Raw genomic sequence first — 26,862 nt, 5'->3', positions numbered from 1 at the left:
CCACTAACACTAGTTAAATATAGCTAAAAGCTAGTATTGACTTAAATCAAAAGAATCTGGTAAAGAACAGGATCTAAAATGACTTTCCTTCCAAAGTGGTTAACTTTTCTAAAAGGCAAAGAGGTTGTTATTGCCAATGCAATAATTGCAATATTGACAATTGGTGGGCAGCAACTTTTCTCTTTCTTCACATTCAGCTGTCCCTGTCATGTTGGACAGAACCTTATCTATGGGCTAGCTTTCCTAGGAGTGCCTGCATTGATTCTTCTGATTGTTGGCTATGCCCTGAACAACCAGACGTGGAGGCTGGTTATGGGCAAAAGTTCTCATTTTGAGAGGGAGTCTTCATCAAACTGGCTGCTGAAATACAAACTGCTCTGCTTTGTCCTGTGCAGCATCACGGGGAGGGCACTGGTTGCTCCAGTCACATGGCTTGCAGTGACCCTGATAAATGGCTCCTATTATATCTGCGCCGTGAGCGAGTACGTCCCTGTGCATTACTATGGAGCTGCTCCTAATGTCACCGCTAGTGAGCGCAGCAGGATATTGGCAACATTTCCCTGCGGGCAGCTGGTTCCTCCAGAGCTGAGCCGGGCGAGAGATGAGGTGATTCTCCTCCTCCGATACCAGTCACAAGTGAGTAACTCCTGTTGCCTGTAAACTTGATGGTAAGAGGTGAAGCTAATTCAGCAGGCATAAAACAAGATCAGTGTCCATTGCCTTGAGTGCTAAATCTCTATGTGTGTTTTGAAGCCCATTCTTTTCTTTTAAGTGGAACTGAACTTTATAAATTACAATATCTTATTGTCCCATTTGTTACCTGCTGCCTGAGGACATATTCTTCCTTGTGTAGTGTCCTGGAAAATAACACCAAGTATGACAAATGGAAGTTTAAGAGACAGGGAGGGTATGAAATTTCTTCATTAAAGCAGAAGAAATGTGACTAAGAGGCCCAGGCTGTGAGAGCTTCATGTGAACCTATGTAAAATCTTGGGGTATAGATCAGACTCAATTCTAAGAGTGTGCATACTGGGTAAATAATAGGAGAAGCATTAAGTTGTCACTTCAGAGAAAACTGTTTTTAAACATGCTATAAGCTAATATAGTCAAGGATTTGCATGGCCTATCTTATAACAATGATAGCTGAGAAAGCAATGTTCTTAAATCTGCACAACAGAACTTTCTTGGACTTGAAAGGAATGAGTAATTTTACTACATGGCTGCCTCCAGTAGGCATGGACTGGGTTTGGTGGTAACAGATGCTTTCCAGGCTTATACCTTGTTAATGCTATTATTTAGGAAAAGCAAGTAAAGGTAATCTTACGGATTTTCTGGTGCTCAGAAGTTACCACTGTGAATATTTCCAGGTCTAACAGATATTTTCTTCTTTTTTTTTTTTCTTTTGGTAAGGTGGCTGGCTGGCTTTTGATTGCTGTGGTAGTCATCACTGTGTTCCTTTCTTACTGCCTGGCAAGCTGTTTCTCCCCACTCAGCTTTCTACACTTCAGATACTGGAACAGCTATGTCGACAATGAACAGGAGCTCTTCGATGAGGCAACAGAGCAGCACTCCAGGCTGTATGCCATGCAGAATGTAAGGAAATTCTTTGGCTTTGTCCCAGGAAGTGAGAATGTAAAGGAAATTCGTATCCCATCTCTCAGGGAGTGGCAGGCCATTTCTGGACTGGCCTTTCTGAAACGAGTGGATAAGGAGCACTATGATTACAGCCTCCTCCACGACTGGGCACTCAAGGAGCGTGCGAGTGGAAAGTATCTGAGGATTGATGAAGACCCTGGGATCATAACACAGCTCTGAAGATCCAAGACCCCACAATACTTTGCAGAAAAGCAGGAACCTGTCTAGCTCTGTATCAGACCTGAGCTGCACTGGAACTTTCCCATACAGTATTATATTGATGTATAAATTATGTGAGCATCTTGTTAATGTGGTCCTTTGGCACCTGCTTACAGATCCCTTAACTGATGGCATTTTGACTCCTGTGGGATGTGGTGATCTATGCCTAGATTAGGGTGGGCTGTTTCAAGCTTCAGCTCTCTGCTTTCTAATAGTTGTGCTGAAAGGATAAGTATGTACTGAGAAAGTTATTTACAAATGCTTTTTAAATTATTTTTCTTTCCATTAAAAGGATGTTTAAGAGGTAGACCTTGATTGGATCCTAAGAATTGGACCATTCTGTATGGAGCAAGGGCAGCTATCCAGCTTTTCCTTAGTGACACCTAGCAGAAATTACTTATTTCTCCTCTTCTATTTTTTTTTTTTTTTTGTATTGTACAAGTAATCTACACTGAGTTAACTCCTAGTTAAGTCTAGGGCTACAGTAGCAAGCATGCAGGAAACATACTGGGAAATTTTATCATCAAAGGCTGAGTTAGATGCAATGATGAGAGAACTTTAAATTCTGATAAGGAGAGAAAATCCCCACTGAGGCACATGGTGGAGGTGTGTTAACACATAGCAGCTGTATGAATAAACACTTGACATATGGCAAACTGAGTTGAAATGTATTCTGGCTGAAAGAAATAGCGAGGTCAGTCTGCTATTTGGAAATACTTCAAAATCTCCAAGGTGTTTGTGTGCTTGTCTACTGTACAAATAGGAAATGAGGATGGGAAAAGTCTCAGTCTGTACAGCAGGGTTTGCTTTGCCTTTGTAAACTTGTAATTTATAAATATACTAGGCCCGTGGAAAATGACTACGATCAGAAACTACTGACTTTTGTGAAAGAAGGCTTAATAATGTTTTTGTGCTAAGTCAGTTTGGTATGATGTGATATTACTCATCTCCTTTCTAACCTTCCGTGTAGATGTTTCTAACGCTAAGTGGGAGGGAAATGCATGCCATAATTTTTTTAATGCTTCCTGCATTGTCTTGCCATGTACACATATATATGTGTGGGTTCCAAAGCCATATGCTATGCTATAGGATGCTATCTGCTACTAATAAATGACCCCAGGGGCTTGAAGTGGAAAAATTGAATTATTTAGTACATTTTTTTAAGAAAATGCAGGAGTCAGAACTGCTCTGTCCCTCCTCTCCTCATCTGGATAGGGGAGAGAGAATATAATAAAAGGCTCATTTGCTGAGATAAGGACAAGGAGAGATCACTCAGTAATTACTGTCAAGGGCAAAACAGACTCCACTTGGAGAAATTAGTTTATTTTATTACCAATGAAATCAGAGGGGGATAATGAGAACTAAATCTTTAAGTACCTTTCCCTACCACCTTCCTTCTTCCTGGGCTCAATTCCACTCACAAATTTTCTACCTCCTCTCCTCCAGTGGTGCAGGGGGTGTGAGTGAATGGGGGTTGCAGTCAGTTCATCACATATTGTCTCTGCTGCTCCTTCCTCCTTGGAGGGGGGGCTCCACACACTCTCCCCCTGCTCCGGCATAGGGTACTTCCTTCCAGGAGAGTCTTCCACTGCCTTCTCCAGTGTGGGTCCTTTACAGAAGCTGCAGTTCTTCATGAACTGCTCCAGTGTGGATCCCTTCCATGGGGTGCAGCCCTTCAGGCACCACATGTTCCAGTGTAGGTTCCCTGCAGGGTCACAAATCCTGCCAGCAAACCTGTCGCAGTGGGGCTCCTCTCTTGCCTCCCAGTCTTACCAAGCGTCTGCTCCAGCACAGCCCCCCGGTGGGGTCACAGCCTCCTGCAAGCACCTGCTCTGGTGTGGGTTCCTCCAGGGACTGCAGGTGGATCTGTTTCACCTGGGACCTCCTTGGGTTGCAGGGGCACAGCTGCCTCCCCATGGTCTGCTGCAGGGGAACCTCTGCTCCAGAGCCTGTAGCACCTGCTTCTCTCCTTCCTCACTGAGCTTGGTGTCTACAGAGCTGTTCTGCCCACTCCTCTCTCTGGCTGCAATTTCTGTTGCTCGGGGTCTTTTTCCTCACTGCTTAAATCTGTTATCCAGAGGTGCTGCCTCCATTGCTGATGGTGCTCAGCCTTGGTCAGTGGCAGGTCCATCTCGGAGCTGGCTGGCATCAACTCTGTAGGACACGGGGAAGCTTCTGGCAGTTGCTCACAGAAGCACCACTGTAGTGCCCCTGCTAGCAAAATCTGGCCATGCAAACCTAATAAAAGGCAATGGGGCTCCATTGTTTATGTGAACTCCTTAGGAAGCAATGTACCTCTAGTAGTAAACACAACTTTGTATTTAATTTTAAAAATATTTGTGGAGGTTTTTTAATTTAAGATGGAACACTGTAATCTGGAACACATGCAACTGATTTGTGTATCTGAAGGTTTTGATAGAGAACCCCTATGCTGATATCTGGATCCAAATGAAAAAACCTGCTGTCTTTAGTCTATGTGATTTCTTTCCACTTCTACTGTTTTACAGTACTACTATAAAATGATGCAATATTTCCAGTTAAGAGTAACCTGTAAAATTCTTTTTATATCTTGCTCACCTGATTTTTAATTAGGCTTCATGGCATCTGATTTTGTCCAAATTACTATTTGCCCTGTATTTTTCATAACAGTATGTAATTTAAAATACTGAGTGGAAATACTATCTGTCACTGTGAAGTCAGCCTGCCAATATACTAACAGACTATCACCTTGTTAATATATTTTAATCCATAGTACAACAGCTGTAGTATTTTAAGTTTTGGGGTATTTCCCTCTACTCCTCAGCACTTTGAAACATGTCATGGATTGGTAGTGAAGGCACAACTTTCAAACGAATTCATGATTACAGACAAATCTATGAATTGGTACAGTTGAACAGTCAAACTGTGCCTACTAAAAGGAGTCATCTTACCCAAGAACCCACTTAGAATTCCAGTTTGCTCACTTGAAAATTTTTCTCTTTATGTCCATGGCAAAAGTTTTCTAGAAACCCTGGGCTTATAAAATGTATCTGTTGGAAAATTGCTAGCCATGGGGCCAGGAAGGGATGCACCTTACAACTACTCTGTGTACCACGTACCCATCAGGGTCTGCTGTTGTTTAACCCTCGTCAGTCTTAAATCCATCCTGGCAGGTAACCCCCAAAGCATGGCAGCTCCCAATATCTTTAGCCTTGGCGACTCCTGTTCTGCAAATACGCCACGGCAATGCCACCGGCGTGATGGGACTCCTGAAATGACGGTGACTGTTTCCTGGGAAGTTTGCAGGCACTGTTTAACTTCAAGCTGCAAATCATCAACTGCATCTAATAAACTTCCAATTTCTGGCAGAAATGGCATTCAGCTGCCTTCACGGTACCTTTATGCAATACCTAGAGCATCGGGTTTGAATCCCCTTCAGTTTGTTGATCCCTGTAAATTTTCAAGGGAAGAACGTCCAAGAGTGAACCATACCATCATTGGTCTGTGCAACACAGGGACTGCGGACCTCAGCTCTGCCAAGGCCGCCGCTCCGGGGAGGTGCAGGGAAGCAGCGCGGGCAATGCCAGTAGGATCCCTCCCGCCCGCCAGGTACGCTCCGTCCTGCCCGGAGCTGGGTGCTGGAGCTGCCGAGCAGCGGGCACGGCGGCGGTGAGGGCGGCCGGGCCGGCTCCCCGCGCGCGGCCTCCCGCCATGGCAGCCGCGCCGCCTCCCTCCCTCCCTCCGTCCGTGCAGCCCAGCCCAGCCCAGCCCAGCCCAGCCCAGCCCAGCCCAGCCCAGCCCAGCCCAGCGGCGGCATTCCCGCCTACCGCGAGCGCGAGGCATGCTAGGAAGGGCAGCAACGGGGCCGGGACAACGCAGGCGCGGGCGGGGGTGGCGGCGGCGTCGCGGTGCGGGCGGCCCATGGCTGTGGGCGGCGGGCCACGATGACCGACTACAGCGAGGAGCAGCGCAACGAGCTGGAGGCGCTGGAGTCCATCTACCCGGACTCGTTCACGGGTGCGGGGCCGCGCCGGGGCCGTGCCGGCAGCCGGCGTGCGGGGGGAGGAGCGGGAGGCCGCGGCGGGGCTGCCGCGGGTCCCGCGGGGGTTTCCGAGCTGTGCGGCTCGCCTGGGTGCTCGGGGTGTTGGTTCGCTTTCCCGGCCGGGAAAAGCAAAGCGCTTGATGGCCCCTGTGGCCCGGCCCGTGGGTGCTGCCCCTGCCGCCTTCAGCGCCGTGGCACAGCCGCCAGCCCGGCGTGGGCAAGCTGGTCCCCTGCGCTGCAAGGATGCTCTTCGGAGAAGCCTTTCAAAAGATGCAGCCCTAGGAATTGGTTTGTGCGCCGAGCGGCTTTCCTGTCCGGTAGCAAGCTTGTCGTGGTCGTTAGGCATGGGATGTTTTGGGGTGCTTGAAGGTGCTGTTCCCTCCTGTGTGTGTTGCCAGTACCTGCCGTACTTGGTTGCAGGTGAAAAAAAGGCAAGCTTTAATTCCCAGGTACAGCATGTTATACTGCTGAAACTTTCATGTTGTGGATACTTTGGTTCATAAGTTTTTTAGGATTTTCAATTTACCATCAAAAAATCAAGGGTATACAAATGCCGCCTAATCCAATATCATTTTCGGCATTCGGTATCCAAAGAATATTAACAGTGGAAAAACCGGGGCATTTTCTGTTTCCTTCCTGCACAGTGTCTACTCTGCCTAGAGTTCCACAGCATCTTACTAGGCAGTAACTTCATCACACAAACATTTGCCCAGTACTATTGCCTATTGCTTCAATCTGAAAATCTTTTCAAGTCTTCGGTTTTATGTTAAGGCTGCTTAAAGGTGTATAAATTGATCTCTGGTAGCTGGGGATGCTAGATATCTGATACTGATATGGAAGTCATATTCTCTCATACAGGCTTTACTCTCATGCTTACTCAGAGTTATTGTTCACTTATGTAATGCTTTGATGCCCAAGAGAAGAGAGGGGAATAAAGATCGTAGTAGCGCATTAGCAATTAGGCAAAACTCAGTTGATCCTTTGAGAGCATGTACACTAATTTGGGCATTGGTTATAACAGAGATGCAGAGCACCTCTTACATGAATATGTGGTCTGCAACCTAGAATTGTGCAATGAGGTTTTTAGCCTGTGAAATGCAGGTCATAGCTGTTGCTATGTGGTGTTGTCTTCTAGCTGCCTGATTCGCACACTTTCATTCTAGTACATTGTTTGGTTAGTAGCATTTCTTGCATTAAGCTGTTTTAAGTATGAGTACAGACATACTGTAAAAGGAGTGCACAGTCAAGAGTGCACTGGATGCTCATCGGGCACATTTAGTGCAGTAAAGAAAATCAGCTTTGATAGCTTTCTTCATGCAGTCAGTGCACTACCAGAAGTTGTTTGATTTGATTTGCTCTTTCTGGAACAGTGAAACCTCCAGAAGAGAAAGTTTTCCGAAAGAGAAACCCTTTGGTATTGTTTGATGATGTATGGTCTCTTTCAAAGAGACTCCAGGCATCACATTGTATAGAAAATAGCTGAATTGAAAAGTATTACCTTTATAAGTTAAAAAGGCCCTTAACAATGTATCAAGAGCTTACTTTCTTTATAAGTCTTTAAGAAGTTCAGTTTCACTGATGTGAAGGAGTAATTGATTTGAGGACTCTCCCTGACTCTTACTTTTTTCCTTTGAACAGTACTGTCAGAGAAGCCAACAACTTTCACAATCACTGTGACATCTGAAGCTGGAGAAAATGATGAAAGTAAGTTGATCGTGTCTTACTCAGAAACATTTGTATGTGTTTAAATCTAATTCTATTATTCTATTCAACAGCTCCACTTGTATACCCCCACTTAGATCCTTATAGGGGCCTAATACAGCAAACATTCCCTCGCAGATATAGTTCAAGGATTTGGGCGATCCTTGTTCAGTTTGCAGAAATGTTATGCTGTCGCTGTAGGACTGCTTTCTGCTGAATCTCAAAGGCTTTGTAGTATAGCTTCAAAAAGCATGTCACCATCCTTCCAGTGGCTTACAGACATGTTGTGAGGGATTTGTTTTCTGGCAACTGTGTGCCAGCTACTTGGGAGAGTTCAGTCTGTGTGCTGTGGATGTGCAGCCCTTAAGGAGCAGTTCCAGAGCAGAAGGCTGTGGGTCCCAAGTCCCTGTGTATTTTTTGAGTACCAACAATTGCGTGGGAGTATTGTAAGCAAGCCTTACTCCAAGCAAATTTGAAAGCTGCTATTCTGGATACTATAGCAGAAGGAATAAATTGGTGCTGTCTTAGGTAGTTTGAAAGGAGTAAGTCCTGCTTAGAGCAGGTGTCTGTGTTGTACAGACAGCTGTGCTGCCGAGAACTGTGAGTCTGGAACTAAGGGAAAGCTTCTCCCTGGTATTCTGGGAGGATGTGTAAAAGGAACTTGATTCTCTTCTGCCTTGTTTCCATGTTAGCCTGGCTCTGGGCAGCTTCAGATAGAATGCATTTTTCTTAGGCAGTTCTCTGCTTAATAGCTTCTACTGGACATAGTGTGTTTGTTCACAGTGTGGAGCCCTGGAACCCAACACAGAGGTTGATGCTTCAGCCAGGCACACAGAATCTGAAGTGTTAATATGCTGAGATTTACTCTAGTTCTGTTATTACGACTCTTGCTATTTTCCAGCTTTAATTAGAATCTGAGGGAGATTACTGCTCTAGTACCTGTCATACCACAGGTTTTTCAGTCTTCCTAAACACCTTTCAGACCTGAGTAGGTTTTAATAATTTTTTATGATATTAATTTTTTTGAATTCTTGGGTTATGTTAAATCTGTTCATATTGTTTTAACATCTGTGTAAGAAGACTGTTTCTTCGAGGCATATTAAATATTTAAGAATATTTTATATTCTATAATCTTAAGGCTGTGGATGTAGTAGGAAGACTTTTCATTAAAGTTATACAGAGTTATCACCATAAGAATATGTGTTTCTTTATCTTGTAGCTGTCCAAACAACCCTTAAATTTACCTATAGAGAAAAATACCCTGATGAAACTCCACTATATGAAATTGTCTCACAGGAGAATCTTGATGATAATGATGTTATGGACATAATAAAACTGCTAGAGCAGCAGGTAAGAAAGAATATCTTGCTACAGCTTGATAACACTTCATACTTTGGCCAAAATTTCTCTCTCAAATCAGTTGTTTTCAGAGGTGTCTGCTACTAATCTGAAACCTGTTCCATATTACAGAGACTTATTTTGTGGTTTGAGTTTGGTGAATGACATCATCGAGGTAAAATATAGGGCTAATTCAGTGTGTGCAATAATGTAGAATAATGAAATGGAAGTGCACTAGGGTTTCCCCTCTTTTCCACTTCCAGCTTAAGGTGAATTTGTTTAACTCTCTGTGTGTGTATATATATATGTATAATTTGTGAAAATAAGCCACCTGAGTTTCATTTGGAAATATTAAAAAATGCCACATTGATTCTTGATTCTTTTTGATAACATAACTGTTAGGAGGTGAGGTGAATCTCATCAACCTTTAGAATTAGTGAGAGTGCGTTGTAAAGGAAAAAAGGAGGCACTTCTTTGGTTTCAGGAATTTCTGACAAGTCCTCACTGCCTTAAAATTGCCATAATATGTTTAATGGGCTTTTTTTCATTTTCAGTTTACTTCATATAAACTTCCTTCCATCAGCTGATGTTTTCTGATTTTCCTGGGAAACTGTCTCACTTCAAAGGAGCATGTAATAGAATTAAGGAGTAAAATGTTCCAGGAGAAGAAAGGTTCTGAGTGACATGTCTCTTAAGATTCGTGATATTCAAATTTTACAGTTGTGTTTCTACTATAGGGTTTGTTTTATTCATGAAAAAGCCTTTCAGAAGATAGCTATAATGTGTTAATAACCCAATCACAGGCATTCATCTTTGTATTTTGCTGCACACCCCTCTGGGGATAACTGACTGGATTAACTGGCCGGTTGAATTTGAATTTTACAGCAAGCTTTTGACACTGGTGCAGAATGTGTCAGCTGTGCCCTCTGCATTTGCACAACATCCTACTTTCTATAATCATACTTATGCATTCAGGTTCTTCTGTTTGAAGTTGGCTTCTTTGTGTTGTAGGCAGAAGAAAATTTAGGAATGGTAATGATCTTCACTCTAGTCTCAGCAGTACAGGAGAAATTAAATGAAATTGTGGATCAAATAAAAACACGAAGAGAAGAAGAGAAGAAACAGAAAGAAAGAGAAGCAGAGGAAGAAGAGAAGGTATGTAAAATAATGTCTTCAATGAAAAAGACTTCCAGCTTCTTTAAACTGCATTGGTTTGGTGCAGGAGCAGTTCTCAGTTGCAGTGGGAAGGGAACAGCTATTCTAAAGATTATTTAATTGAAATGTAAGAAGACTGTTTAATGAACTTCAGTGACCTTTTTTCCCCCTTTTTTCTTAGGCACTCTTCTTAGAGTCTAACTGCATGTCCTTTCTAGCATTACTTCCTAAGGGATTTTTCCCAAATGAAATCAGATTTGCTGTAGACAGTTTTTTGCTGGGAGAAGGGGCAGCAAGAGGGAATGGGGAGCAAAACAGACTAGAAGATGTCATGCTGCACACAGGCTCCATGGTTTGAGGAAGGTTGTCTTCCTTGGTAGACTGAATGGACAGGGTGGAAGCAGTGGGACCAATCTTCAAGCCTGGTTTTCCCTTCTGTAGAATAGTTTCACCATTTGTGGATTGTGCTGTGATAAATACAACTAATGAGTCTTCACTCACTTTCTGAGAAATAGCTGGAAGGTAATAGGACTTGGAAGGTTCTGTATTTCTTATAATTGGCAAAGAAATTTCTGAGGAAACAATAATCTCTTTTTTTCTGTTTCAGCAAAATAAAAGGATTAATGTAATTTAATGGGCAGTAATTCAGTGTAGATTGCACTTAAGGGTTGAATGCTGCCTACTTATAAATAAACTATGTTAGTGGGGAGTTGTGAACTATTGCACTCTAGGTCCAAAAGGAGTGTGCAGGGTTCTTCCATGAGAGTTTTCATCTCAGTATAGTTCGTTGAGGAGAGACTCCCATGACAAAAACCACAAGAATATGTTCTTTATATACTCTCAGGATTAGGATTAATTTCTCTGAATACTTCACAGTAAGCAGTGTTTCTGTAGTGTTATAATTTAAATAATTAAGAGAATGCTTATCTTCACCTGTAGCTTTGCAAGTTGTGTTTGCAGCCTTGTTTTCCATTCTTCCAGCAACGATTTCATGGCACTCCTGTTACCATTGAGAATTTCCTTAACTGGAAGGCCAAGTTTGATGCAGAGCTTCTAGAAATAAAGAGGAAAAAGATGAAAGAAGAAGAACAAGCAGGCAAAAATAAGCTAAGCGGTATGTTTTAATACTGGTTGTGAAGTTTCTGCAGTGCTACCAGCCCAGAATGGCAAGTCTAAAAGTAATTGTTACACAGATCCTAGGCCTTAGCATCCTGCTTCATAGTCTGCATGGCTTAGCTTTGAACTGGTTCTCCTCTGATGTTGAATCTACTTTTGACCTGATTAACTGAAAAAAACATAACTGCTGGTGATCATGCTGTATCACTGTTCTGTTTTCTCCTCACTTCTTGCTAGTTTTGATGAATTTTGACAGAGATGGAAATTTTAATGGTATTAAGTTTCATAAAAAGCAGTACAGGACAGGGGACATGCTTGATTCCTCTCTGAAGGGTATGCATTTGGGAATCTGCAAAGATGACACAGCTTCTCATTTTCCTGTTCTTTAAAGTATTGTTAGTATGTGGTGTCTGTTTTCCTCTATACAAATGTAGTTTATAAATGCTTCCCTTTAGAAAACCAAAACCAAGCCTACTCTTGGATGTCATTAGTGTAATTCCAGTATTACCATGGACACCAAGCAGTCTTGTTTGCGGAAGCTTGCATGAGCAATGTAGATGGAGGACAGATGATTTATGTGGAAAGAGTCTTGAGCTTTTCTTCCTGTCCCTCCCAGTCAGAAAGGCTTCACTCTTCTGTGTTGTTGCCTTCAAAGCTGTGTGTATGTGTAGGAGCTGGTGATTTGTGTAGATCCAAATTGCTTTTTGAATGGGAGAATGTATGAAAAAAGGTGGAGGAGTCAGCTGATTTCCTTCCCAGTTCACACAGAGGATTTCTTGTGGAATGTAAGATGAAGACTGAAGCAGTAAGGACTGAACACAATCTGTGGGGTGTAAATTTTTGCTGCCCCCCATTATTAAAGTCTTAATAACATTACAGTGACCCTTTTCCCTTGCTGGCATGGATGAATCCTGGATGAATTAAAAAAGAAAAAGAATGGGGAGCTTACAGAAATGAGCAGTTAAAAACACAAAAGGCTGCTAGAATTAGTTGATGTGAAAAGACTAAAATACATATGCTGACTATTCTTGCCTTGGCTTGATAGTTGTTTCAGAACTGTACTTGCTTATATATTGGTTTTTATTTCATTTCTAGGTAAACAGCTGTTTGAAATGGATCACAACCTTGACACCTCTGACATCCAGTTCTTGGAGGAAGGTAAATTCCAATTTGATTCCACTACTGAAAGTCAGTGGCTTAAAAAGGTCAAAATTCCTAAGCAAAATCTGTGTTATATTTCTGACTTAACATCTTTTATCAGAATCCCTTTTACATTGGAAGAACTTTCTGAGAAGTACTGCTTTGCAGAGTGAACAGAATTTTAACTTTTCCCAAAACCTTTCCAAGATTATAAAGTGTATTTATTTGCAGCCTTGTGCTTGAGGTGATTTTACTGACATTGCTTTAAAAACAAAATAAAAAACCCAACTCAGCCCTGTGTTTTATTTTTTTTTCTAATAGCCAGCCTTCCCTGGCTTCAAGTGTAGGTCATGAACTTTTTTTACCTTTTCTCTGAACCTCAACACCAATAGTAAACATCTTGCAGGTCAAAATAAACGTTACTGGCTTCTGTGCAACTCAGTTCTTTCTCATGGTTTCTGCAGATGCGCCTGTTACCTTACCTAAAACACTGACCTGGTGCCAGATGAAAATTCTGTAAGCCTGTGCCAGAAAAATACTAAATTTGGAAAACCAGTTGGAGATAAAGCACATAAAAGCGTATATACTCTCAGTAACATACCTGTTTAATTTGCTGTACCATTTTTTAGTATCCTAGTTTAAAATACCTGAGTTTTGAGGTAAGAGAGTTTAATGCAGCTGTATTATCTACTGGTATCTGTCACAAAACACAGGCAGAAAGGGTTAAGATTCTTCTCTGCAAGTAACAATTAAACAAAAGGTTAATGAATGTCAGTGAGTATAAACTAGAAATGATAGTTATGGGGAAGTTTAGGTTCTTTAACAGGGAATAATTTAATCTTGTCTTCCTGCAAAATACCTAAAGTGGAGATTGTTTATTGATGGCACATTTGGCTCCCTCAAGGGAGGAACAGACCTCTACCTGGGCTCCGTGCCCAGATGATTTGGGATTAATGTATTAATTTGTAGTCCTGTTGCTGCTGGTGATTAAAACTCCCATTCTTATTGCTGCTTGCATTCTGTCATAGGTGCAACAGGTTACTAAGTCTCTTTTAATATTACAGTAGCATGTACTACATTTTTCAGAGGATAATGGCATTATCTTTTATAGGTGGCTTCAAGTCGAGTGAAATAATAGAAACTTCATTTGGTGACCAGAAGATGTCACTGTTTATACATAAAAATAAAATAGCAGTCCTCGAGTTTTATCTTTAGGTCAGCAGCATCTCTTTCAGAAGAAAATGTGAAAGTAGCCAAAGCTTCATCTTGCTTGTAAAATTTAAATCTGAAAGCAAATACATGCCTGTCAGTATATGGTGTGTAAGGAATTTTTATGAACCCTGTGCATTTATCTCACTAGGATGATAGTAATTATTCCAGCTGTGAGGTCCTGAGCTCCTGCTTTGCCTGTCCTGGGGAGAAAGAATCTCTGCTTCTGAGAAATGTAAATGTTAATTTCATGCTCCCAATGAATTCTGAAGTTCTGTGTGACATTTCTCTTGAGTGAGTTTTGATACAAAGAGAAAAAACTTCAGCTCTTAAAAGATAAAATGTGGCATTTACTTTTCCACATCTATTTGATGTATAAAAGCCAAGCAAGTTAGCAGCTACCTACATCGAAGAACTAATACGAATAAAACTTGTATGTTTTGTTGTTAATGTTTTCCTTATTGCATGAAATTAAAGTATCTTTCTCTTCCTTACAGCTGGAAACAATGTGGAGGTTGATGAATCTTTATTTCAAGAAATGGATGATTTAGAGCTGGAGGATGAAGAGGATGACCCTGACTACAACCCTGTTAATTTAGATAGTGATTAGACTTATTTGAACTGATTCTGTCATCAGTATGGACATATGTAAGGAGAGAGGGGCAGGCAGGAAAGCCACAGCATCTGTGGTTTTAGTAATGTGTATTGTTTTTCTTTTTTCTTATTTTTTTTCCAAAGAAAAAAAAACCCAACATATTTTAAATCCAGGAGAATGGTCTTCTGATGACTTTCACTATAAATAAATTTACTTTAATATTTCAAACGAAAATTTTGAGAAATATTGATCTGTCTGAAAACACTTTTCTATTTTCTCTTAATTATTTTTCTCCCTACTTCTGTAATTATCCTTTGAAGAGATGTGGCAACATGCAAGATGGAAAAATGTTACAGCAAGCACTAAACACACCTGCATCTGAATGCTGAGCAGCTTTTCTGCTGTCTTCCACCTGGGATAAACAGGGGCAGCTTTGGTGAATAAAAGGGATCACATACTATGCAGTTATTTATATTTTTGTTCCTCCTGTGGAATTTTTTAATAATTCAAGTCAGTTCTGGTGCCCCAATTATCAGCTGTAGATAGACAGCACTAGTCACCTTTGTTGTATAGCCTTATTAAAGTCTAGTGGAAACCATTTCTGTACTATTAGAATGATGTTTTTCTGCCATAGTCATGAATAATATTTTCAAAATTGTGAGTTCAGGTCAGTAGGGGGAAAAAAAATCAGAATGTGAAGCCTCTTGAAGTGTGGTTGGTCTGTTCAGAGATGGTTTGGGTTTTTTTGAATGTGTGCCTCAATGAACTTCTATGAAAAATAAAAACCCACCTTAGGAAAATGAGTTTGCTTTTGGCAGCAGACTCTATTGAAACACTATGAGTGGAGTGCACATTACAGCAGCAGGGTTTACAGAGTGCTCTATAGGTTTGAATGTAACTGGTGTAGTTTTAGAAGCATTGTGTTGGCAGCCTGTGAAGGTTAGCACAGAATGCAGTAAAGCTACACATCAACTTGGGGATGTTGCCCGTCCTTCAGAGTTGTTTCTGGAGCTAACAGCTGTTGAAGTCCTCCCTTAACACCTCCAAAAAGCCCAAACACTGCAAGAACTGCAGTGTTTAAACATGCTGTGTTTGAAACTGCAGAGCCAGGAGGATGATGGTGTCAAAAGACAGCTTTCCAAACAGAGAGACAGGCACCTCAATGATTAAACACTGTGTGCTGAATTTTAAACACTGTTAGTAGACTGCCTTAACTGTGCCAGCTTCAGTCTTTGAAGAGGGTTGCACTAAAGTATCACATTGCTTAGAGGAATAATAAATTTATGAATTTTAGTATTTGAAAATTCCATAGTCGAGATGAGAAGTTTAATTATGGAATTAATGGTTATAAGAGTCTCTGCTCATATAGCTCGAGAACATCTGTTTAGGATGACCTTTTACATTTTTTTCCTTTTTTCATTCAAGGCAAATGAATTTCTGGTAAATAGAAATAAGTGTTCAACTACCCTGTAAATACTTTTATAAATTACCCATGTGCCTTTGTTCCTACTGTTGTCCCTTTGATCTTTTTAATTTTGGCTACTAAGAACCCTAGATAAGCATCTAGGTCTCAATGATGTTTTATGTTTCAAAGCAATAAGCAGGATCTGTGCTCCAACAGAGTTACCAAATACATTAAAAAATTGCAAGCTAATGTGATATTAAATCTTGTCTTTTCCAAAGAGACAGTTGGATTGAAATCTTCATAGTTACTACATCCAGCTTCCTGTGTAATTGCTAGGATGCTTAAAAATGCTCTTCAGCACTGAACTTACTATTCCTGGTATGTCTCAACTCAGCTGCTTAAAACCCCATTTAATTCCGAAGGCTGCTTTCCATTTCTAGCTATGTATGTTTAAAACGGCTGTTTTTTTCATAAAAGGAGTGAATTGGAGCTCTCTAAATTTGGACCAAATCCAAGAATCCTGTCTAGTTTGTGCAAATGTGATAATCAGAAAATTTTCCAAGTGCATCACTGATAAGTCATCTCCATATGAAAAGTTTCTCATGAATTATATTTCTAGAATAATGAAATTTTCTAGTCTGTTTTCACACTAACATATTTATTGGTTTTCATGCAGAGAATGTACAGCTTAAAAAAATGTTAAAATTATGTAAAACAAGTTAAAATGTGAAAATGTGTTTTTGCTGTTATATTTCAAAGCAGAGGAAATAATAAGGGTTGAAGTGACAAAGAAATTGCATAGTCTGTTCCTCCAGGTCCTTGGAAGAAGTTGCAGCGACTCAGTCTGAACTGCAGATTTGTTTAGCTTTGTTAGCAATTAACATCTGTGAAATAAAAAGGGAATTTGACTGAGAATAAGCTTGGCTCTGTGTGTGTGTAGTTTGCTAACGTGAACAGAGAAGGGTTTTTTAGCTGGGATATTTAAATTTGCTTATCTACTTTGCATTAAATTGAAAACTAATTCATATTTACTGAATAAAACCCCATTTATAAACTTTGACAGAATTACAGTAGTTTAAAATCCTGGTGCTGACAACCTTTCTTGGATACTGTTTTTAACTGCCCCAATCCAAAGCATGTACTGTAATGCGTGGAGGCAATAGTGAGTTGCAACACTGCACCTTGACCAGTGAATTGAGTTTTGAACAGGCTGAGTATTTTAAATAGTTGGTGCCAGAGCTCTGAGTTAAAATTCAGAGGATGGTGCCTACCACGTCAAGATGACATGGGTAAAATCTCAAGCATGTTGCCAAGCCTAGGATTTTGCATCCAAATTATGATTGCATTATTGGCATGTCTCCTTTTCTTTCCTTCCTTCTATTTGTTTGACACCTGCATCGCAGACCATGGCTAAGACAGGAACTGACAGTCCCCCAGTTCCCAGGAACTCTTTTCTCTAGTCTGAGCCCCTCTACTGTCTTAAGTATTTAAACCTTTCACAGCTTAAAGGCCCCTTCTACATATCTACTGAATGAATGCATTCTCATTACAATTTTTTAAGATTTTATGAGTATTTCAGAAAAGTCAATGATTTATGGATTGTAATATCTGTACATGTTTGCATGTTTCCCTGCTTCAAAAAGCACAAGTTCTTATTGCTAGAGCACATGAAACATCAGAGAAAGCAGTTAGGGCTCTTACACCTGTATTTAGGTGTCAGCATAGAAGGCAGCCTAAATAAAAGGGGTGTATCTAAACTCCAGTTACATTAGGTGGATGCATGATACAGCTGGTAAAGCAAAAACACCCTGTGCTACCTCTGCAACACACTCCACCATCCCTCCCAGCCCTCAGCTCCCCTCCTGCAGGGAGAGGGCTCTTACATTCAACCAGAGCAGCATCCTAGGAACAGTACAGCACCTCTAACACCCAAGACACTTGTTTCAGCAGACAGCTCCAGTCTCTTTAATGGCATTAACCCTGCACAACACAGGCACTAGTCAAAAGGCAGTGTCCTTTTGGGATATACATTATAAAACACAAAAAAAAATAGAAATTAAAAAAAAAAGGATGAAGATAGAATAAACACTTTAAAAAAATACATGAATTTTATTCATTCATGGTACAAAAGGAATATTTTATTCCTCTACCCCAAAGAATTGTCTTGCACAGAACCTAAAGCACACACACTATTTTGGACACCGCTTTGTTAGACCTCTTAGCCAATGCCAACACTGATCCATCTCCTAAGCGCATGTATTAAGTGATACATCTAGAGAAGCCAGCTAATTGAAAAGAAGTTTACTGGTAAATTAATCCCCGGTGCAACAGACTGAATTGTACAGAAACAGAGGACTGGTCACAGTGGCAGCAAAAACACATTTACAGAGGTAAACCATGACCAGGAACTCCAATGAAGTAGCTCCATAATATCTTTATCCACTGGTGATTACCAACAGTGCATAATTTGCTACAAGACGGTAGGTGTTGCTAATTCTAAGCAACTAAGAAAATAACACATTTTCTAGTGAGACAAGGACCAGTATACTTAACAGCTACATTTGTATCAGGATGCCAGAATTTTGACTGAACACAAAAACTACAGGTTTACTCCAGTGTTGTGCTTTCCTAGAGCTCCCGAGCATTTATGGAGACACAGTTTAAGTCTAAAAATTGTTGGGTTAGGGTCACAGTCCAGAAGTTTAATGTTTTGCACCCAGCAAGTTCCAGAAGCAGGTTACAAAGGTATCCTTTAAGGAATCCTCTCTGATGTTAAGACCTGAGAAGCACGGCAGCGAGCCTAAAGATAGGCAGGGAGAGAGGAAAAGAAAATACTTTAATGAACAAAAAAAGCACTTTAAAGAGCTTTTTCCAAATTAGCAGTTTAGTAATCTTAACAAGTGTTAGGGGTTACATTCCATCTTAAATGGGAGCTTCCAAATGCTAAACAACTGATATTTTAAAATATAAATCAAATTTTTGAAAAGAAGAAAAAAGTGGCAAACCAAAACCAAATGAACACCACCATCCTCACCAGATCTCAAACAACACCTTTTATACACTGTGTCCTGAATTTTAAGGCTTTTCCAGTGTGAGGAGAGGATTGTCATTTTTCACTGATATTTCTGACTTGTTCAGGGCCAGAAAACACTTAAAACAATACTTCATTTCAACATACACATTAAATATAGCTGAGCAAGTTATATTTAATGTGTATGTTGCCAGTAATTTCATAGTTGCCAGTAATTTCATAGTTTAAATAAAAGTGTGTCCTGAAGCTTGAACATGCTGAACAGGGCTGATACGACACCTCAGAATCAATTTGTTAGTGTAGGAAAGAAAAAGCTTAAGAAACAAAAACCACATTTGACAATCCGCTGAAAAACTTCTAATGTCTTTAAAAAGGTAAAATGCCCCAAAGTCAAACACATGGATAGGATTCATAATTTCAACAGCTCATACCTCTGAACATAATTTTGCACTTTGAGTGTTTGTAAGTAACTTACATGTTCACAGTCAGTTATTGAGGAGAGAACATTGTAAGAAAATGGAAAATTTAAAAAAGCCAAATTTATATCTGCTAACAGATGAAAGTTTCATACAAGACCTAGAAGTTGTCAGTTGCATCAAGTTGGCATCCATTTATATGCAAAAAATGTTATTGGTTTTGATATCCTGGGATTATATAAGCAGAAGGCAGGAGAGAAAAAAAACCAAGGAAAGTGAAAAGATGCAAAAAATTCAACATGCAACCATATATATACGCATATGCATTCAAAGAAGAGATGCAGATGGTCTTAAATTTTCACAAACAGAAACTGTTTTCTAAGATACTTACAGCCTTCTCCTCCAAAGAGAGCACCCCATCTACAGCCACTATCTGATATTGCTTTTCTTTCAGGCTACCCACAAATTTCCGAAGTAGTCTGAGACCAGTTCCATCACTCTTTTGTTCCAGCAGTTTCTGCATTTGTTGGGAAGAACATCCTGGGTCAAACAGTAGCAAACATAAGCTTTTGTTCTTCTTCTCCTCTAATCCAACAACAGTACGACTGTGACCTATTATCAAAACAAGAGTTTCAGCAGTTTAGAAACACATAAATCCCATTTACTACCTTGTAACTTATGACTAATTTTCAGATCAAGGAAGGCATTACTCAAAATTTAAGACAGCTGTAAGAGTACATGTCAAAAAGTTGAGATCCTAATCACATTCAGCTTTTCCATCCAATAAAAATACAAACTTTAATGTTGCTCTTACTAAATAGGAAAATTAAAGGAAATAAAACCAAGCCTTCAATTCAACGAAGAAGGACTAAAACATGCTGCTCTGAACCGCAGTACATATAAAAAGAGAGATTAGTAAGAAAGTGTCATATTGTGACACTGACCTTGATGTTGCAAGTAGATAGGTGGTTTGGAAGTACACATCACCTTTGCATCACCACCTTCATTATCTGCAGAATAGTAACGCAAAATCCACTCAAACAAGCGAGGGTGCGTACCCATAGGGCCAGTGGGCTTGTGAAAGTCAATGATTTGGCACCTACAAAACATTGAGAATGAAAACAACAAAATTTCAAGCAGGTTGCTACTTTTCACCTCTGGGTGCCTGCCTCCTGCACCCAGTGGTCCTTATTACTTTCTTATTTTTTAATACAGGAGTAGGGGACATATAATTACAAAGCAACGAAACATATACTCTCACAAACTGGAAAATTCATTACATTATAAAGAAGTACTCTACTCTGTTCAGTCTAACAAGAAGTTGTAAAACTTGCAAAAATTAATGTTAAATTTATTTGTGTTATAAATGTACGCTACAGAATCCAATTAAAAGCAATAGAAAATAGCTGAAATTCAGATTCTTCTTGAGAAGGAACTTTCAGAGAAATGAAGTTTTGAATCAATGCTTTAATTTTTGTATACGTGGCATAATTCAGCAGCAAGTCTCCATGATCTAAGCAGTCACTCAGTTTATGTACCTCCTGTAAGCAGTTACATGTACCTGTAAGTGGTTATACAGCTTCATGCTGCATTAAATCAGATTTGTTTATATATGGGTAAATTTAGTCACTAAGGTGGCTTTATCATCAACACAGCTGGGAATTCTAACCTTTATAAAGTTACAGCACTTAAATCAGCATTAATAATAACAACCACAACAAAAAGCAATATTTACTTTATCCTGAGACTGGTTAACAGTGAATAAATTTCACATGCTCCTATCCATGCTTTGGAACCATGTAATCTGTTGTTGAAGTGAGATGCCCCATGAGGATCAAAACCTTCTCTCCAGGCATCTTCAATCATGGACTGAATCTTTGGGATACTAGGAATTAGTGTAGTATCTGGAACAGAAAAGCTTTTGAATTGTTGTTACAGTAACTGAAATAGTCTATTAATTAAAACTATTCAGCTTCTTTTATAACAGGCAGTTGATGCTACAAAAATGCACCAAAAAACCTAAAGGTAAACTTCAACCACATAATTTCTTGCCAGTATTCACCTCTGACTCTTCCACAGTAAGTTCCAGTGGTATAACCACCATTTAATAGGTATCATTGACCTTGTAAGACTTGCTGTGTAAATGAAAAGGCAAAACATCAGTCAGCAGGTTGTCATCCAAGGTACGTAGAACAAGCAGCATTTTGTTTGGTACCTCTCAGGCAGTCATTGTAGAAGCTGTTTTGCAACAGTGAGGAAAGGAGCATTTGGAAATTCCTGTAACCACAACCCCAGCCTCTGTCACCCAAAGATGAGTGGAAGTGATCTACTCCTGCTGAAAGCCACACACGCCTCACATCTTTGCTCTCACTCTGATAGTACTTGCACAATGCTTCAATGACTCCTAAAGAAGACAAAATATGAAGTTAATCTGTAAAATGTACTGCTAAATTTACCAGAAGATTCCTTCCCCAACTTGGAACAAATACAGATTATTACCATTTATTTTAAAATTTCATTACATTTAGAGCCCAAATCACAAAAGCAGTGGAAATTGCCCCTATTTAATTTCAGTGGTATTTACTTTGATGAATTTATGTACTATTAAGTTTTCAAAACTAAATCTATTTTTTCACTGTTGCTACACAATGATTATTTTAAATTAAACAAAATTATGAACTGTGATAGTCAAAGGAACTATTACATGGATATAGAAAGGGATGTTACCAATAAAGCATTCCTATGCCCCTGCCACCTCCAGTAAAAAATCATCTTAAAAACATGGCAATACTTATGCATACTATGTAAACCTTTTATTCCCCCCAACTTATTTTTCCTGGAGAAACTAAGAGGGGAAAAGAAAAAAAAAAAAAAAGGAATGGCAGAAATGGGACAGAACTTTAGAATCACTGTAAATATTTTAAAATAATACTCTTAGAGGATATTCCAAGTTCTCCTTCGTTACGTGAAAAAATATGCTTGGGAATGCTCTCTCCAATTCATGTATGTAAATCCTCAAAGCCCTTTCATAGCCACGCTGTTCTGAAGAGAATTATTCCATAGTCTCCACAAATTATTTTCTAAGACTCTCTCTGAAATCTAAATCATTACCAAGAACAAAAACTTTAAATGTGTTATTTCCACACAATTCGTTTGACAGAAAAAATTTTATTTTACCTGTCAAGAACCAAGTGGATATTTTTTAAGCCAGAACCACTAGCAACAGGCTCAAAGACCACTGGATTGTGGTCTTGGAAAGACAAGGGAGCCTTTTGAAAGGGACACACAGACAGATTTGCACCAACTATAAAACATTTAAGAGAAAATGTATCAAGTAGATGTCTACTCCTCCCAGTTCTCTCTTGGACTTTGTAATCAGGTGAACAATGTGCTTACCTGCAACCAGCTTACACAGAAACACAAGACAAAAAGCTGCTGCAAATTTGAACAGCTACACTGGATTAGGAACCAATGAGTACTAAGCAATAATCAAGCACAGAGTCAAGGGCAACCAGTGATAAGACATGTGCATCTTCTGATACATACAATACATCTATTTGTGCCCTTAACCAGACAACTTGGTTCTAAGTTCCACAGGAAAAAAAAAATTAAAAAATAAATTTAAAAAAAAGAAAAAAGAAGAAAAACAGCCTGCAAGTTAGAACACAGATTAAAAATATACCAAGATATGATTTAATGTCCTTATTTAGGACTTTAGGACTGTAACAATATGGATTGATCTAGAAAATTGTGCTTAGAACTAGGACACAGCCAATATTAAGCAATGAATTACATGTTTTTTTAAAGACTGGTTTGGTCACTACAATCTAAGGTCTAGAAAGTACAGTTTTAGTTGTATAATTTCAGCATCTTTACCTGATGTCTTGGTTCTCCCATCATCTATCCCAGAAGCCAAACTTTCCATCATGTCAGCTTTTCTCTTATGATATTCAAAAGGCTGCATCCTTCCTCTATCAACTTCTTTTTCCATATTCTTTAGAAATTGCTGCTTGAAGCCACCAGAATTATCCAATCCATACTGTCTCTGTTAGGGATGGAATGCACATGATTTAAATCACATTTTTAAAATTCATCTTTTGTCCATGCAGTTTCTCAAAATCACTATCAGTAACTTCGAAAACCTGTAAGACATAAAAACTTCAGAATCACAATTATTTTGGAGCTGAAGACCAAGCTTCATTCCTAAACATGAATATGGGACTAGGAAAGCCATACCTGAAAGAGCAGACACATTCCTCTGCTCCCTCTTGGCAGAGCCATTGGCATAGAGGCAGTCTGGCAAGGAGGTAGTGTGAGTGGGAAGTGAGTTACCAGGGCTGTGAGATGGGAGACAGAGGGAAGCAGGACCTGAAGCAGGTGATGGTATTCCAGGAAAGGACAGCCAGGATGCTCAGAGCCTTTGGCACTCTGGCAAGGAATATGCTCCAGGCTGCACTGCAAGGCAGAGCACAAGAGCTGGCTGGAGCACAGGCATCAGGTGTGCTGGGAGAACAGCAAGCACAGGGAGCAGCCAGCCCCATCCTGAGCCAGCACCACTCAAAACTGTAAAGCCAAGTAGCTCAAGGCTGTCATGTCCAGCACTCTGTCAGGATCGGCATTGCCAAGAGACTGAATTTGCTTCCAACCATCCCTGCACCATTACCTCAACACAGACTGTGTGGCTTGCACAGTCTGACCTGGTAAGGCCATTCCAGGACATTACAGTTCCAAGATACTCAGCTTCTAAAGGCACAACTGGTTTCAACTTTACCATTTAGAAACAAGAGTGTACCTGCAGCTTTTTAAATTCCTCTCTCTCTCGCTTCTCTTCTTCTGATCTCTGCCGTTCATCTTCTTCAGTTTGGAGTTGCTGAGCCAGTTCTAGATCTCTAATGTCTCCACCTAACCCAGGACAACATTTCAAAGAGAGGGGACTTGGTCAGGAGGGTAATAATGCTTTGAGGGATCATTTGCTTAATTTTTAGAGATTCCTTTCTAAGCAGACATATGTAAACACAATTGGGCATTAATTTTAGGAGATGCACCCCACATTATTTTGAGCTATTAGCAATGAATGCTGAACAGGACAGACTGCATTCAGTCTACCAAGACTCAGACTCTTGACTTGGACAAAGTTCATGCAGTTACTGGAGCAATTACTTGGCAAATAATGCATGTACCTGTAGCACTGAGAAGACAGTTTTTGTTTACTGTGTTTCACTTCACTGTTAGCAAGAAGTCTCAGTTCCTTTAATACCACTTATTAGCATCTAGGACCATTGCTAGCAGTCTCACAAGGAAGAGACAAAAATTTACAATTGGAGAACTGAATAGGGAATCTCCAAGATTCTCTTAGTCATGTTATAAAATAAAATTAATTTAGATTTTTACTTTAATGCTAGAATTAATGAATCGGCAAAGTATTTGCAAAAATTAATTTAGAAAAAATGAAGTTTTCATAAGCTGTACATTCTCAGCTCATCACAATGGAACGTGCCACTGTAAACTCCACTTCTGTAAACCTTCTATAGAGCTAGAAAAACAAATATATATTACTGTTGTCTTTTAAACATTTTTTGCTCCAAGTTTTGCCTTTGGCTAGCATGCATTCATTTACTTAGCAACCATGCATAGACAAAGATTTCCTTATTAGCCTGGTAATAAAGTAGAGCACTTGGGCAAGTGATAGGACCTTAGCTATGTTAACTTCATTATACATGTGTCCAAATTCCCTTTAAATACAGAAATATTTTTTCAATTTCATGTGAGATTCTACACTACAACATGCAATTATCTGCAAATGCTTTCAAGTATTATGAAGCCTGTACCTTTTCACGTACCTTCTGAAAAGTTATGTTCCTCTAAGTGTAAATCCACATGCTCTTCAAGAATCTGAATGTTTGTACAGGTTAGACTACACATAGGACATTCATACAGCTGTTCACCATTTCCTGTGTCTGAAAAAAAAATTCAGTTTCTTGATTAATGCAATTCCTGTGGTTCTTTGTTAAAATCATCCCTTAACTGATATCCAATCTAAAACAAATACACACTAATGAAGTCTGTGTTGCCACAGAAATTCCTTAGTGAAAGGAAACAAATTCTAAACAGCTGTTACTCTCTTCACCACTTAAGAATTTGTATTTAAATACATGAAAAAATTAAGACCCATTTTCCTTCTTTTGATTAAGTTTTTCCCCATTTCACTTACAGATCACAATTTGCTGTGATAACATTTGTATCAAGAAATGCTTAGTCTGAAATATCAAACCATTAATAAGAAAATGTGTTCTGTTAACAGAAAAATTTAACATTCACGTAATAACACAGCAGTTGTTGACCTGAAAGAATAAGAAGTGCTGTTGTTCTTATTTTGTTGGTCTTCCCGCATCTCCTCAAATAAATGTTCTTTCTGCAGTTTTAGGATTATTATTGAGGGTACCACGTAATACAGGTAAAGCTCAAAAGGATTTCTGGAGATCATCTACTCCCTGGTAGAATGGTGACATTAAATAGGTTACACACAGCTTTTCCCAGTCATTTTTTTAATAATTCCAAGTATAGACTCTTCACAAACGCTCCAGTATTCCAGTGTTTAACCACTTGTACAGTAAAAGTAAGTGTTCTTGCATTTAAATAGCCTTCCTCATATTTTTGACTTGTGCCCGCTGCCTGTTGTTCTGTCACTGGGAACCACAGGACAAGTGCCTGACTCCATCTTTACTGCTCTCCTCAAGTCCTTAGGATTTATCTGCACCTTCCTCAGTTCACAAGAAACAAGAACTGATATCCCGTGTTAGCAGTTTCTGGAAGGCATTTGTCCCAGCTAAATGTTTATGACTGGTTGGAGGAAAACTTGGTGGTATAATCATCTAAATTCACCAGAAGCATTTAACGCAACACTGCAAAATACAGTTTCCTGAAACCTGTTAAATACATAAAAAACCAAAACACCTTATACAATTATTTTTAAAGCAGAAACTGGCATGCAGGCAAGTAAGTTATTAAAGCCCTGCATTATTTGCGCACATGGAAGTAAAATGTCGTTCAAAACTAAGACCTGGGGTTGGGGTGGGTGTGTTCTTGGGGGGGAGGGAGTTGTTACAAAAAAACATTTTAATCACAGATGATGCAGTGTGGTTGACTCTACTGGCACATTTTGCATCCTAACCATCATTTATCTAGTCAGTATAGGTAGCTTGTTATATCACAAATGTTAGTCTAAGTGTATTACCCACCAGCAGAGATGCCACCTTTTAAGTTTCTGAAATAACGACCAGCATTCGGCCAGTTAGTCAAAATAAAATTCTGATCACGCCCAGAATAAGCTACACTATCTAAATACATAACTACTTCCTTTGTTAAAATTTCATCCCCCGGCCGGTTCCCCGTTGCCAGCCCCGATCCCCACGGAGAGACCCGTCCCTCCCCAGCGCCGCTCACCCGTGCCCGGGGCGCCCAGCAGGTGCCCGTGCCGCGCCCTGACGTGCTCCTCCAGCTCCTGCCCCGCCGCCTCCCCGCAGAACGGGCACTCGGGCGGCGCCCCGGGGCGGCGGGAGTCCGGCGGGCCCGGCTCCGGGTGGGCCGTCTCCATGTGCCGCCGGAGCTCGTCGCAGCCCACGGCGGCGGCGCAGAGGGGGCAGCGGGGCTGGCGGCGGCACAGGGACGGGCGCCGCGGGTGCCGCCCGGCCGCCGCTTCAGAGGGCAGGGCCCGGCCGCACACGTCGCACAGCACCATGGCGGCAGCGCGGGCACGGGGGCCCCTCGCCGCCTTCCCTCGCCGCCTTCCCGCCCGCCGCGCCTCGCACCCCGCCCCTCCCGCGCGCGCGCTTCCCGCTGGGAAGTGCCGTTCCCCGGCCCGGGGCGGGCGCGAGCCGCGCA

The 26,862-nt window shown here is 40.4% G+C and overlaps 3 protein-coding genes across 5 annotated transcripts; 2 read left to right on the top strand and 1 right to left on the bottom strand.

Annotated features, from left to right (window-relative positions):
• Positions 1-78: 78 nt before the first annotated feature.
• On the top strand, positions 79-2,268 carry CALHM4 (calcium homeostasis modulator family member 4). Its single transcript, XM_009092760.4, has 2 exons — positions 79-636; positions 1,411-2,268. The coding sequence occupies exons 1-2, from the start codon at positions 79-81 to the stop codon at positions 1,813-1,815; spliced, it is 963 nt and encodes a 320-aa protein (XP_009091008.1). The 3' UTR covers positions 1,816-2,268.
• A 3,417-nt stretch (positions 2,269-5,685) lies between these two features.
• On the top strand, positions 5,686-14,932 carry RWDD1 (RWD domain containing 1). The gene is made up of 7 exons (XM_030236118.2): positions 5,686-5,850; positions 7,514-7,579; positions 8,796-8,926; positions 9,926-10,069; positions 11,051-11,183; positions 12,281-12,343; positions 14,032-14,932. The coding sequence occupies exons 1-7, from the start codon at positions 5,778-5,780 to the stop codon at positions 14,142-14,144; spliced, it is 723 nt and encodes a 240-aa protein (XP_030091978.1). The 5' UTR covers positions 5,686-5,777; the 3' UTR covers positions 14,145-14,932.
• Positions 14,933-17,616: 2,684 nt separating this feature from the next.
• ZUP1 (zinc finger containing ubiquitin peptidase 1) lies at positions 17,617-26,793 on the bottom strand. 3 transcript variants are annotated; one of them, XM_030236117.2, is made up of 9 exons: positions 26,425-26,793; positions 24,822-24,938; positions 23,774-23,883; positions 22,858-23,026; positions 21,197-21,385; positions 20,717-20,885; positions 19,926-20,080; positions 19,373-19,593; positions 17,617-18,334 (listed from the first exon to the last, which is right to left on the bottom strand). In XM_030236117.2, the coding sequence occupies exons 1-9, from the start codon at positions 26,717-26,719 to the stop codon at positions 18,287-18,289; spliced, it is 1,473 nt and encodes a 490-aa protein (XP_030091977.2). In that variant the 5' UTR covers positions 26,720-26,793; the 3' UTR covers positions 17,617-18,286. The 3 variants fall into 3 exon arrangements, with proteins under 3 accessions (XP_030091977.2, XP_050827927.1, XP_050827928.1); XM_050971970.1 differs by lacking the exon at positions 20,717-20,885 and adding an exon at positions 21,044-21,116 and having other exon boundaries at positions 26,425-26,789; XM_050971971.1 differs by lacking the exon at positions 21,197-21,385 and having other exon boundaries at positions 26,425-26,790.
• Between the last annotated feature and the right edge of the window lie 69 nt (positions 26,794-26,862).

The sequence above is a fragment of the Serinus canaria genome, chromosome 3, assembly GCF_022539315.1.
Source record: "Serinus canaria isolate serCan28SL12 chromosome 3, serCan2020, whole genome shotgun sequence".
Classification (NCBI taxonomy): domain Eukaryota; kingdom Metazoa; phylum Chordata; class Aves; order Passeriformes; family Fringillidae; genus Serinus; species Serinus canaria.
The sequence above is the reverse complement of the archived record's forward strand: the minus strand, read 5'-3'. Positions and strand labels throughout refer to the sequence as shown.